At 37.9% G+C, this 12846-nt stretch overlaps 1 protein-coding gene across 1 annotated transcript in view; it reads left to right on the top strand.

Annotated features, from left to right (window-relative positions):
* The window catches only part of MAGI2 (membrane associated guanylate kinase, WW and PDZ domain containing 2), a 700150-nt gene that overhangs the window by 459167 nt on the left and 228137 nt on the right, over positions 1 to 12846 (top strand). Inside the window, exons 4-5 of the mRNA XM_053942436.1 lie at positions 139 to 354; positions 7305 to 7518. Of these exons, the coding sequence (XP_053798411.1) occupies positions 139 to 354; positions 7305 to 7518 (430 nt within the window). The remainder of the gene's footprint in view (positions 1 to 138; positions 355 to 7304; positions 7519 to 12846) is intronic.

Here is a 12846-nt window from a genome sequence, read left to right as displayed (position 1 = left end):
GCAGAAAACATTTTGAATGATTCTTTACTTTAGCTGATGAGCCAGATCCTACCTCACGCATCCATTAATCTAAGACAAAGGAAGCAGCAGCAGCCTGTGTATTTCTGCAATCTTAGGTGTTATCCCTTTTCTTTCCAGACAACTATTACGGCACTCCAAAGCCTCCAGCAGAACCGGCTCCGTTGCTGTTAAATGTGACAGACCAGATCCTCCCAGGTGCCACTCCCGGGGCTGAAGGCAAACGTAAAAGGAATAAGTCTGTGAGCAATATGGAGAAGACAGGCATTGAACCACCAGAGGAAGAAGAGGAAGAAAGACCTGTGGTCAACGGAAATGACGTGACAGTAACACCAGGTCTGTTCTTCCTTCTTACTTTCCAGTGAGTTTCTGTTATTCAGAGTCCTCAGTTACCTCCTTCTGCAGGGAGAATATGCATGTTCAGGTAAGGATGTTCTTGCAAGAGGGAAAGACAGGAATCCTGAATATTAGGATTTCTCTGAAGCCTAAAATAATTTCTTAATCTCTGTTTTGGGGAGTCATCTCACTTGCCTCAGCTACTGCAAAGATTTCTGTCTCTGAACTAGTCTCTTTGAACCATCTTCATAGACCAAAGAGAAAAAAAACTTCTTTCTGAGCATGGACTGTGACCTGGTTAGATTTCTGTGTTAAGAAATCATTCACAAGTGCCTGTTCCTCTCCGTTGACTATAGAGTCAGTCTAGAGAACTGTAATTTGTTCAGATAAATAGTCTCTGTGTTTTGGGTCTTCTTGTTCTCAAATGGTGACACTCACAAGATTGTTCAACACTTTATGAAATAAAATTTTGTAAATTGTCAAGAAGACTTAGCAATATAATGGAAGACTAAAGTCACCATATTAAGAAAGGTGTGGCAGTGCCATTAAAACTTACCTGGCAATACTATCTGGAGGACACTTTTCAGGAATGTTTCAGAGTCTGCATAAAGCTGATAAGGGTTTCAGATGTCAAGTCTTAAAAGACAATTATTGTTTTACTTCTTGGATCACAATGCTTCAGAAGAAAAAAAGGGGTTCTGGGTACTGACTGGTATCTTGAGTGAAAGCACTCCAGCCTATTCTGAAGCAGGTAATCAATTTCCCCCTCCACCTCTCAGTAAGACAATATTTTACAGAACCTAATAATTCTTATTCTGAAATAGAATTTAAGAAATTATTTTATTGTTATTCATGTAGAAAATTAAAGAATTTCTCTGAGAAATATTGCTGTGAGTCCTTTTTGGTAAACTTAGAGACTCAGATTGTTGAAGTAGAAGTCTAGTGACACATATGAGAAGATAAAATGAAATTTTGCAAGTTCTCTAAATGTATAGGTTACTGTCAAACAAAAAAATCTATTACCTAATCTTCTGTGCTCTGTAGAAGGGTTTTCATATTGCAAAGTCTATAGATACCCTTTTAATTTCTGCTTCATTACAAAGTATACTGAATTTGATATCTTCCCATCAAGGATGATTTTGCCACATGCTTTTCTTTAGCTGTTGCCTAACATTACATATAAGGGAAAATTCCTGTGCAGAATCCATCCCCATACCAGGGGTGTCCAGGAGCAGTGGGGTGAGAGTGGGTCTGGTTCTTTGCCTTGGCTCTCCAAAGGGCTGCAGAATTGCTCCCTTGCCACTGCCACCACATGCTGCACAAGCCTTGCTCATCCCTTTCACACAAGATTGCATCTGTTGGCATTGCTCTGGCGCTTAGTGCCCTTCCTGCACAGCTAAGCAGGAAAGGATGGAGCCTAGAGATCCTAACATCAGCACTGCCACTGTTGCCAGGATACTTCCACAGTGAAAGAGGCAAAGGCAGGATTTGGTCTCAGATGTGTATTGTAGAAATCATTAGGAAGATCATTCTTTATAGTTATTTGAAATGTGCCACACAAGAGACCATAGCGGAGGAGCAATTTCCAGGACAATATGTTTCAGCTCCAAGTGGATCAAGAGGCAATATTTACCTGCATTTTTCCTTGAATTCTATGCCTATAATATGATTCTCCCAGGCAAATTCTGTGTTAACAATGACTAGGCAGTGCACAAGAAGCAGGCGCTGGCATGTGCTGTGTAACAAAATGAAATACAGGAGTATGGGCGTAAGACAGCCCATCCCCTCTTCCCCCTCCTCTCCCCGCCAAAGTAAATCCTATTGGTGTGGCCAGCAGAACAAGCAGTGCCTGTGCTGGCTCTCATGGTTTTATAAGCAGTGTTTTGTTGTTCAGTTACACTGATTGAGGACTTTGGGGATTGTAGCAAAGCAGCTCTGTACATACATGCTGTGTTGCCTTTGTTGGGCAGTGTGGCTCCCACAGACCCTGTTACCACAGTCATTTTCTCTGTGAGCTGACAGAGGCTTAGTCACCTCTAAAATGTCAGTGCATTCGCAGTTTGTGTCTTTAAACAATCAGGAAAACCAGAATATTTTAATTAATTTATTTATTTTTAAACTCCTAGTGGAAAGAGCATTTTAGTTTTTATAAAGAATCAGCAAAGGTAGGACATTTGTTATTGCCAATTCTTTTAGAAAGTGTGTTCTGTTTTAAATACTTCACTTCCAGGAGGAGGCTTTTATTAATTATAAGGCTCCTGGGACATCTGAAACATTGATTCAATTTTTATAGATGCACAGCAATTTAATGGCTTATTAACTGCATATCCAAGCCTGTCAACTCAAGTACCTCTCTAACACATAGGACCACGAGGTTGAAATAGTAACAGATCTAAGATTATTCTGAAGAAAAGAAACCCATCCTCATCAGACCCATTAAGCGATATCTGTGGTTACAGAGATCTTTGTGCTTTTGGTCTGAATTTTCAGGCAACTTCTCAGTGTCTGTTGGCACAATTTGTGCAAGTGTTGAGCTTTAGGAATTTTTCATTGATACCTTCCATATGCCTTGCTTCATGTCCATCAGATTTCCCTGAGACAGGGATAGAGAGTTCTATATGGACAAAGTGACCATAATTGTTTGCCCAATATATTTATTCTTTCTTATTTGTGTCACCTGTCCTCAGATCAGAAGCCACCAGGAATCCTTCTCAGTGCTTCTGTATGGGGCTTTTGGCCCTTTTAGGATGGAGCACTCTCAGCCCTTCATCCTGGATCAAGTTATCTCAGGAGAAAATAGTATGATTTGGGAGATAAGATTTATCTCATCCAGCTTTAGTAAATTATATGCCTAAATGTCTTTTTTGTTTGAGCTATTTGTCTCTGCTCTGTTGATATACAATAAGAAGAAAAAAGAAATTTCAAAGTGTAAGAGAGCGTAGCTGTTTTAGATACACATTTTAGGGGATCACCTCCACAATTTAGAATGATTAATTCAGCCTACAGATACAGAAGAGCCTAAATGGCTAAATTTAAATTAAGAATCTTGCTATTTGCCAAGAAATATATGAGACAAATAATGTATAGATTGACTGTTAAGATGGGCTAGTCTAGACTTAGTATTGGGTTTCTTACACTTAGTGCAATTGTCCACATTACTGGGTGAGATATATTGCAGCTGAGAAGACTGAAAAATCATTAATCAAAATTAATGATTTTTGCAAAACTAATGCTTTGACCAAAGAGGTAAAAAGAGTCTTGATCAAATAGAAAGCAGAAACTTGTCAGACATTCAGCAGTTTTTACTGGTGTCGCTGTTAATGTCTGCAGTGGATTGGGTCACTCTCCTTTACAACCAGCATCAGTATTTGACACTGTTGGTCATGTCACATTTGCTTTCCACTGCTGACTGATGAAGTTTATCATCCAAACTCCAGAAGAATCACTTTAACATTGAAAGCATGCTTATGTATGTGCATTATTCTGACAGTACTTGAGCAATGATAAGTTGCGCCCAGAGAATGAAGTTCTGTCAGGCTCAAATTAATTGAGGCATAAGATATGACATAAAGTTTCAAAATTATCATTCCAGGCCTCAGGAATGAACAAAAGACCAGAGTCCCAGTGCCATCAATCACCATGCAAGTTGCACTAGACACAGGCAACATGTTGAGTTTATTGTTTTATTATTACACAGCAAAGACAGCCAGAGGCATGGAAACAACATACAAAGCTTCCAAAATCACACACATTTAAAATACACACAAAATTTAAAACCACACAAAAGTTGGTATCCGTTGATTTTTCTAGGTTCTTTAAACTCAATCACAACTAAATCACATCCTATGACCCACAGAATACCCTGTGCTCTCCATGACTCCTGCTTTCACTGCCCAGGTCAGTTCCTGGCTCTCACTGTGTCAGGAGTCACCGGGAGTGGTGCCTCCATACAAAAGCACTGAGACCTGAAATGGCTCCAGCTCTGTGGGAAAGGGAGAAACTCCAAGGCTGCAAAGTTATATCCTTACAAGAAAATACATACACATGTATTGGCAAACATGAGTTAAACTACTCTTGTATCCAACAGTTCTTTTAAAAGGATGGACTCTTTCCTGTACAGAATTGAAGAAATTAGCCGTTTGATACAATAAGGGTATAAAGATATGAAATATTTTTATTCAGAACTGCTAAAACCACCCTATAAATAACTATTTAATATTTTTTTGCCAATATTACTTGAGTCATATTAGTTGGTTCTTTTGGATGAAGACATTAAGTTTTTTAAATTCTCTGCATGAATAATCTGCAGCATTAAAATAAAGAAATAAAGTAACAAGGTCCTCTTACAAGTTTAGGTGGCAAGTTTCAAGAATTAGACTGTAAATAGTAGAAACAATTTTCACTTTTTTTTTTCTGTCATCACTATGGCTGGGATTTGTTAATATAGTTATTGAAAATCATTGATCTGACCCATTCAGACCTGTTGAAAATAAGATCTTGAGGAAGAACACATATTAGAGATATGGTAAAATCCCAGGACACAGCAGTGTCACCACATCTGTGCTTTATCAGACACATTAGCTGATCGATAGTCATTGTGTGTAATGCATCTCTGGCCCAAATGAATTTGTTCTACTCTGCTCATATCTGTCATGTGACCTTTTTCTTATATTCAGTTTAATCTGCATGTCTTCCTTCCTGTGGTAGAGATGTGGTCAAGGCTGCAGCCAGCCTCAGGAATACAATTCCCAGATCTGTTAATAATGCCTGAAGTAGATGAGGACTTTTGCTTTGCAGAGACAAGAAAAAAACACCCCAAAAATTATTCAGCAATTATTACATTGTCCTATTCTCAGGGGAAGTGGGGACCACACACCATCTCTGCTTTGCAGGAAGCTTTTACATATCTGAAAATGCTAAAGACAGATTCATGTTTCTACAAGCATAAAATTATTGTAGAGCATAGATTTACAAGCATAAAATGATTGTAATTCCACATAATTCAAGTATGAGTTAAGATTTAGCAACATGATCTGCTTGTGGATGTAGAGGTGTAGATGATTACCCTTTCCAAGGTTAAATCTGGTTTTCTTTTTCATGCTATTCTGAAGGGTTGATATGTCAGTGTCAAAAGTATTTTTTAAGATCATGAAAGCTGTATATACCATTTATCCTGAAGAGCAGCATCTTTTACTATGTCATATAAAGAAAAAAATTTCTTCATGAAAAGTCTTGACAAATATTTATGACCTCTGAAGAGTTAACATGAAGGTGGTTGGATTCTTACTTCCAATCCTAGGAATTAAAAAGAGAAAGATGTGCAGTTACAGTTTCATGGGTCTTCCTCCTCCTTTTTTTTACAAAAAGACAAAATGGCCTCAGTACTCAGTAATTAAGAATATAAAACTATCTAAAACCTAAATCATATATACTTTGCTGAAACCAGGGTTGTGTTTGTCCTTTCCAAGTTTCTTTTCCCCATGAAGTCTGGAAGGTGTTGCCATTACTGGCCGTGAGTCTTGTTATGTGGTTCTCTGGGTACCCTAGGTTCCATTTCATCCAGCTCTGCCAGCTGAGAGCAGCTGGGTCATCTAAGTTTCACCTGACTTGTTCTCTGCCCACTCCACCTTCTTTAGCCCTATTGCTGATATTAATTATGTTAGTCATTTAATCACAGGTGATTTTTTGTTAGTAGTATTGGCTGAGGCAAAAAGAGCACTAATTGCCTTGGGGTTTTTATGCGTCATAAACTATTAGCTTTCCTTCTTTCCCACGTAGTAGAAAGAATCTGCTTTTGATAGTATTATTATTATATTGCACCTACAGAAAGTTTTCTTGTTAGCCCTAATGTCCTGACCCTATCCCACTTTCTTGACTGACTGTTTTACAGTTAGATGCCCATGTTATTTTTCAGTGTTCATCCTTAACAATTTAATCTAGTTTTCACCTTTTGTACAATTCTGTCTCAAGTAGCAGCTCATTGCAAATACACTACTTAATTAAATTTATCTTTGATTATACTTACTATTTTTCTTTTTCATTAGAAATTTGTACTTGCATTCTGAGCATTGCTTATTCAACCTTTACTAGTTCTCCTAAACTTTTTATCTCTTACCATTGCTTGCCATAATAGCACACTTATTGATTCCGTGGGCTAATTAAAATCTAGGGGCCTTTATAAACAGCTTTTTGTTAATTTTTTGTTGCTCTTCTTTCTTGCTGTTATAAGCATCACTAATTAGAACATTTCACCCAAGCTGTCTTTCACCTTCCTGCATGTTTCACATGGGTATCTGCCTAGTTCCTTGCTCTGGGTGCACTGTTAGATCATATTGAATAAAATGTCATCTTCTTGAACGTTCCTGTAGACTACAGTGTTGACATGTTGAAGCATTTGATATTGGCTGTGGGAAACTAAGCTTCCTACAGGTCGTATCAACAATGAAATCACAACCACTTTCTATATGGTTAATATATTGCTGTGAGTTGATGGATGTCATTGGTTTATTTGATATATGGATACACATAAAGCAACTAGTGCACATACATTTTTACATGAAAATGATCTGTAGTCTGTAGTCAAACAGTGGGGCAGTTTTTTTATGTGTATATCTATGTGTTTATGAGTATAGTTTGAAAAGTTAAGACATGAGACAGTAGAGCTGCTGGATATGAAGCTGCCTTCTGCTCAGAGCTTACTGCTAGTCTGGAAGGACTCCTGGGACAGAATGAGCCAGAACTCTTTATTAGTCTCTTGTTTCAGTTTGGTTTTATTCCTTTATTTTCTTTTATTGTGTTCGAAAGAAAATGCATCATCAGAGGAACCTTTGTGTAAACCAAACAGAATTTTTCTCTTTATTTCAAGACTTGCAGTTTACAGAGACTTGCACCCGGTAAATTCTTCACCATTAACTTGGATATCCAAAACTGTAATTTTTCTTCTCTTGTAGAATCAAGTGAACATGAAGACAAGAGTACAGCTGCCTCGGGTGAGGCATCTACCACCCAGCCTTGTCCTGCACCAGGATATGGTCAGCCTGAAGAAGCAAAGGAGGATATGGATGTAACAAAACAGACTAAACCTGAAGAGAATGATGACTTGGGCCCATTGCCTGATAACTGGGAAATGGCTTATACAGAAAAGGGGGAAGTCTACTTTATTGAGTAAGTCTTATTTCTTCTATTTTTAATAGCTGTATTGTATTTAACTGGGTGGGAAAAGGGTTTGTATGGTGAAGTGGAGCATTGTACTCCTCCTCATTAAAACAGCAGGAATGTTCTGCCTGTCAGGGCTCCTGAGGGCTGGTGGCAATGCCTGCATTAGTGATTTAGATGGAAGCCTGCTGGGTTTTAAGATAGGTAACTGGTCTGCTTCCTTTGATGGTAGGAATTAAAGCTTTTGTTTCTTCTGTTAAAAGCAAGGCCTTTCTGCTCTTCTGGTGCTTTCTGCTGGGAAAGTAACACAATCATTGGTTTAGTCCTTCCTTATGTGGACAGAGGTGGAGAGCGTGAAGCTTTTTCCCAGTTAAAGGAAAAGAAAATGAATGGACTAAAAACTAGCTAATGAACAGTAGAGGGAGACCATGCTGTATATAGAAATAGTAAAATAAATAAGCGGACTATAAGTGCTTAAAAGTGTAGAAACTTTTCCCTATAGATACCTGTTATTAATTAGTAAACTCATTGAAGTAATGGATATGAAAGTTCTTTATGCTTTATGTGCTCTCATTAAGCTGTTAGACAGCTTTCATAGGAGGGCCACAAGAATGGTGAAGGGTCTGGAGGGGAAGCCTTATGAAGTGCAGCTGAGGCCACTTATTTTGTTCAGCCTGGGGAAGAACACAGTGAGTCTGCAGCTTCCTCATAAGGGGAAGAGGAGGGGTAGACACTGATTTCATTCTTGTCACCAGGGACAGGATTCAAGGAAATGGCCTGAGTCAGGGACAATCAAACTGGATATCAGGAAAAGGTTTTTCACCACAGAGGGTGATTGGGCACTGGAACAGGCTCCCCAGGAAAGTGCTCACATCACCTGGCCTGACAGAATTAAAAGGATTTGGACAATACTCTTGAGCACATGGTGTGATTGGAGTGTCCTGCACAGGGCCAGGAGTTGGACTTGATGATCATGATGGATCCCTTCCGACTCAGTACATTCTATGATTCTATGGTTATTGTACATTACCAAGGTAAAAACACAGCAAGTTTCTGAGTTGGTATAACATTGTGTTCCTGAAAAGAAAAAAAGAAAATTGAAAAACCAACATTTTCATTAATAGAACTGTACTACAGAGGTAGAAGGAGCCTTTGTGTTTGCTTTAAGGAACTGTTCCAGTTTGGAGCATTATCTGTTATTCTGGTTATTAGTAGGTAAAAATAACATTTGGTGGTGTCAATTATGCTTTAAATCCTGTATTTAATTTAAAATGTTGTGACTATCACATGAAGTGTAAACAAATGTTAAGAATAAAGTTTGTGCATGTGACTTTTTAATGAATACTGGCATGACCAACTATAGCTTCTGGCATATACAAGGCTGAAAATAGCAGTAACTATTAAAACATAAGTGTGTTTGCTGAAAAGGGCAAAAATATGCTTATTCCAGAAAAAGAATAATTATAATAACTTTGTCCAAGCAAGCAGAGAAGAGCTGGGATGACCTCAGGGCTAGTGGAAACCCTTGTTTCCTTCTTACTTTACTCCCAAATTTAATTTTTCCACACATATTGAATGATCTGACAGAAAGCATATGAATTATATGGCACTTTTATTTTACTTGTAACAAAAACCTGTGGTACATTTGGGGGACAGGGGAAGGGATGATGGGTAGATCGCTAACACAACAAACTGTGAGAGTAGTAAATACTGGAGGAGGTAATTTAATAGAAAATAAATATATATTTTGTAACAAATACAGTGAATGCAAATAGCCCTGATGCTCTACAGAGCAGCCATTGCACTCCTCAAATTCCTTTAATGTTACAGCTTGCTTCCTTTCCTTGAAATGCTCTGGTTTACACTGCAGTTCTGACAATGCTCATCATTCACTTCCACTAAATGAATGTTATGTAAAGGAAAGAAATTAATCAGAGGTGCAGACTGGATAGAAGGGCTGTTGTAAGGGCTTCTTGCTTTTGGGATTATATTCTTGAACAATGTATTTGCAAAAAAGTGCAATTACACATCTGTAAAAATACTAGATTATTTACTAGAAAAGGAGCAACTCTCTGATCATTTGAGTTTTCACATTGCACAGTCTTTGCAGGGTTAAGTAGGAATGTAATGCTGTGGGGATGCTGTTAAATTGCCTCTTTGTTTACAAGTCACTTTGGTTAATGGCATGAAGAGACTCCATTTGCTTTCACAAAAAAACGGAAAGATAAAAAGACAACAAAAACCTATTTGTCTAACAACATCTCCCTGAACAGTAGTAAAGATTGTACTAGATTATTAAATAATAGATGAAAAACAAACATTTTTAAAGTGTACATCACAATGAGTGGGGGAAAAAAAGCCACACTAGGCAGCATCTTTTATTGCTTTATTTGAGGCTCATGTGAATTGTGCCTTTAAACGCTAAAGCCTTCCAGCAGCAAACTATCTCAAGTTCCAGGTTGTCACAGGTATACCCAAAGGTCTTAGATTTCATGACAGCATTTTCTTTCATTCATTCACCTCAAACTAACCTCTAAAACTCAGATGTGATCTCACTTATCAAAACTGCTATCAGAATAATGTGGCAGATTTACAGTGAGAGAGGAAGTGACTTCATAAGGGAAAGATAATTGTCTATAGACAGGATTATTTATTTGTTAATCATTAATGGTTCAGTTAACTTTTTGTAAAGCTGGTGGAGGGAACTTCCTCTGCCTCAAGGACTACAAAGACAAAAAAAAATATCATTTACCAGATTCACTGAATGATTCAGAGGATGGTTGTATTTTAGAGCATGACTTGGTCTGTTTCTTTCTTTTGTTCCCTTTTTGACACAGGTGCATGACCTTATGTTTACCTATTTTAGCATTCACAGACAGAACATGAGCATCTCTTCTTGCAACATAATACTTACCAGTGTTTTTCAGGAAGAGCTACTTAAGTACATTTCTTGGGCTGTTTCCAGCCTCCCTTACATATGAATCTGAATTTTCAAATACAGGCACACACTACACAAATAGGACTCCATCTCTTACATTTGGTTTCACTCAGAACATATGCTAATGAGAACATGCAATAATTAACAGACTGTATATAAATTGTAATGCCATCAAAAATGCTCCAGTTTTGCTCCTTCTTTCATGCTTTAAGTATGGCTGATAAGTGTGGCATATTTTGGCATACTTAAAGAAATCATAGTCGTCACTGAATTTTAGCTTTTCCCTCTTCCAGGGCTAAGGAAAGGCTGTGATTCCCCATAGCCTCCAGACCTTACCCTGCCAGCAACTCTCAAACCACATACTAGGGACCCAAATTTGTGTTGTCCCCACAAAGTCAGCAGATCTGGTTGTTAGATCCCAAGCAATCAGTGTTTGCTGTGTTGGTCCAGTGCAATGCCGAAGCAAATAAGAAAGGACCAGGATTCGAGGTGCATGTGCTATCATGCGCAGTCAGCCTGAAATGTGGCCCTCACCCAGCTATCCAGCTTCAACCATTATTACATCATAGACTGTCTTGTACAGTTGGCTACACAATTTAGCACTCTTTTATAAAAGGCAGAATTGGTTTTCTCTCTCTCCAGCCTTCTCTCCACACATGGACAGCAGAACTCTGAAAGGGCTGCAGGGACAGTAGGAGATGAAACCTAAAGCTATTTGACTCTATACTGTTCTAAAGCATTTATGGTTTCCTTTGCTTATGCTACATTAATTGTTTTCTTAGTGTAGAAAAGTCTAGACTAAATGCAAACCACAATAGAACATCTTTAAAGGATTTTTTTTTTACTTGTGTTGATGAATTTTAGGAGAATGTGGCCACACAAGGTTTAACAAACCACTTTCCAGTACATCTTGCAGACATTTGGTCTCTTACTACTCAACACCTGCTTCTTAAAACAGCATAGTCAGAATTGCTTTTTGGACCCGTTGCAATATCTTTTCTAGTTGCTAATTTTTTTTTTCTTTATGAAAGTATAATAAAAGACTGAAAAACAGCTACAAAATAGTCCTTTGCCAAGGACTCTCCTTTTCACTGTAAAAAAACAGCCATTAAGTTTTTTAATACAGCTGGTGCAATTTCAGGTGATATCTGAAGAGTACAGCTACCAGAATATTGCTATGGACTTCACTGGGATCTGTTTTTCTTCATAGTAGTTTTTAAGGCAGGAAAGTTTTTTGACTGCGGGAATAACATTTATCACAACATCTTGTTTACCTGAAGAACCATGATACATTTAGTTGTTCCTGATTGATCCATCAGTTCACCTTCACAAAGCAGAATATTTTAGTTAAGCCTGGATACATCATTATTTTATTTTATACTAGAAGATAATAAAAGTACTGGGTAGAAGTATACCCTTCTACCTGCTCAAGATTACTTTTATAACCTGTAGTAACTACGGGAACTTTCATAAATTAGTTCAGCACTTCTGTGAGTATGTTACATCATCAGAGTATCAGTCTATAGTACTCAAATGTTTTGGTTGTCTGGATATTTCTGCTACTTGAATTAAATAGCAATTAGGATGAAGGAATTTTTTTTTCCATATACTGTTATAAAATTCACTTCTGATGGGATTTTTCTTTGGGAAACAAGCCATCTTGTATCAGTATGATACATTGTATAGACAATTCTGATCCATCAGGGGTCTTGTGAATATCATTATAATTGTATGTACTTGGTTATCTTTGTTTATATGTTGGATTGGATCTGTCAGTTTTGGTCAGCATAACAAATCAGATTTCGAATGCACTTTGGACTTCAACATGACATGCAGCAGGACAGGCAGCTGAAAGAAACCAAGAGGGATCTTTTCTCCTGAGACCACTTCCCTGCCTCATGACAAGTTAATTAGGAACATGAAGAAGGTAGAACTGGAAAGGATTTGTGGAATGCTGAGTTCTTTTTTTTTTCCTCCTCTTGTCTATTGATGTTATAAAGACATTATCAGTCTGTACTAGTGGTGTGCTGTCCCTTGCTCTCACTTGCTGTTTTTATCTGTGCTGACATCCAGGTCAAACTGCCAGCTTAACTCCTCTTGTGATTTCCTTACTTTCTTATTTCTAGTCTTTCCCCCAAAGGTCTCTACTGCTGTGCTCTGCAGAATTAATCATCCAGCACATTTCCTCCGATATTTGTAGTGTTGTTATAACTTTTCTCCTTTGTATTTATTGAACTAGAAGAATCTGCTCACCTGGCTTGCCATATAGCATTAGATATCTAACATAAACCAGTTGCCAAGACTCCTTCTGTGGTCAATGGAGAGAGATAATTACCTCCAGAGGCTGATTCATCCTGTCCATATATAAGGGCAGAATTAATTTGCCAAAATACAGCTGC

The sequence above is a fragment of the Vidua chalybeata genome, chromosome 5 (assembly GCF_026979565.1).
Source record: "Vidua chalybeata isolate OUT-0048 chromosome 5, bVidCha1 merged haplotype, whole genome shotgun sequence".
NCBI lineage: Eukaryota > Metazoa > Chordata > Aves > Passeriformes > Viduidae > Vidua > Vidua chalybeata.
The sequence above is the reverse complement of the archived record's forward strand: the minus strand, read 5'-3'. Positions and strand labels throughout refer to the sequence as shown.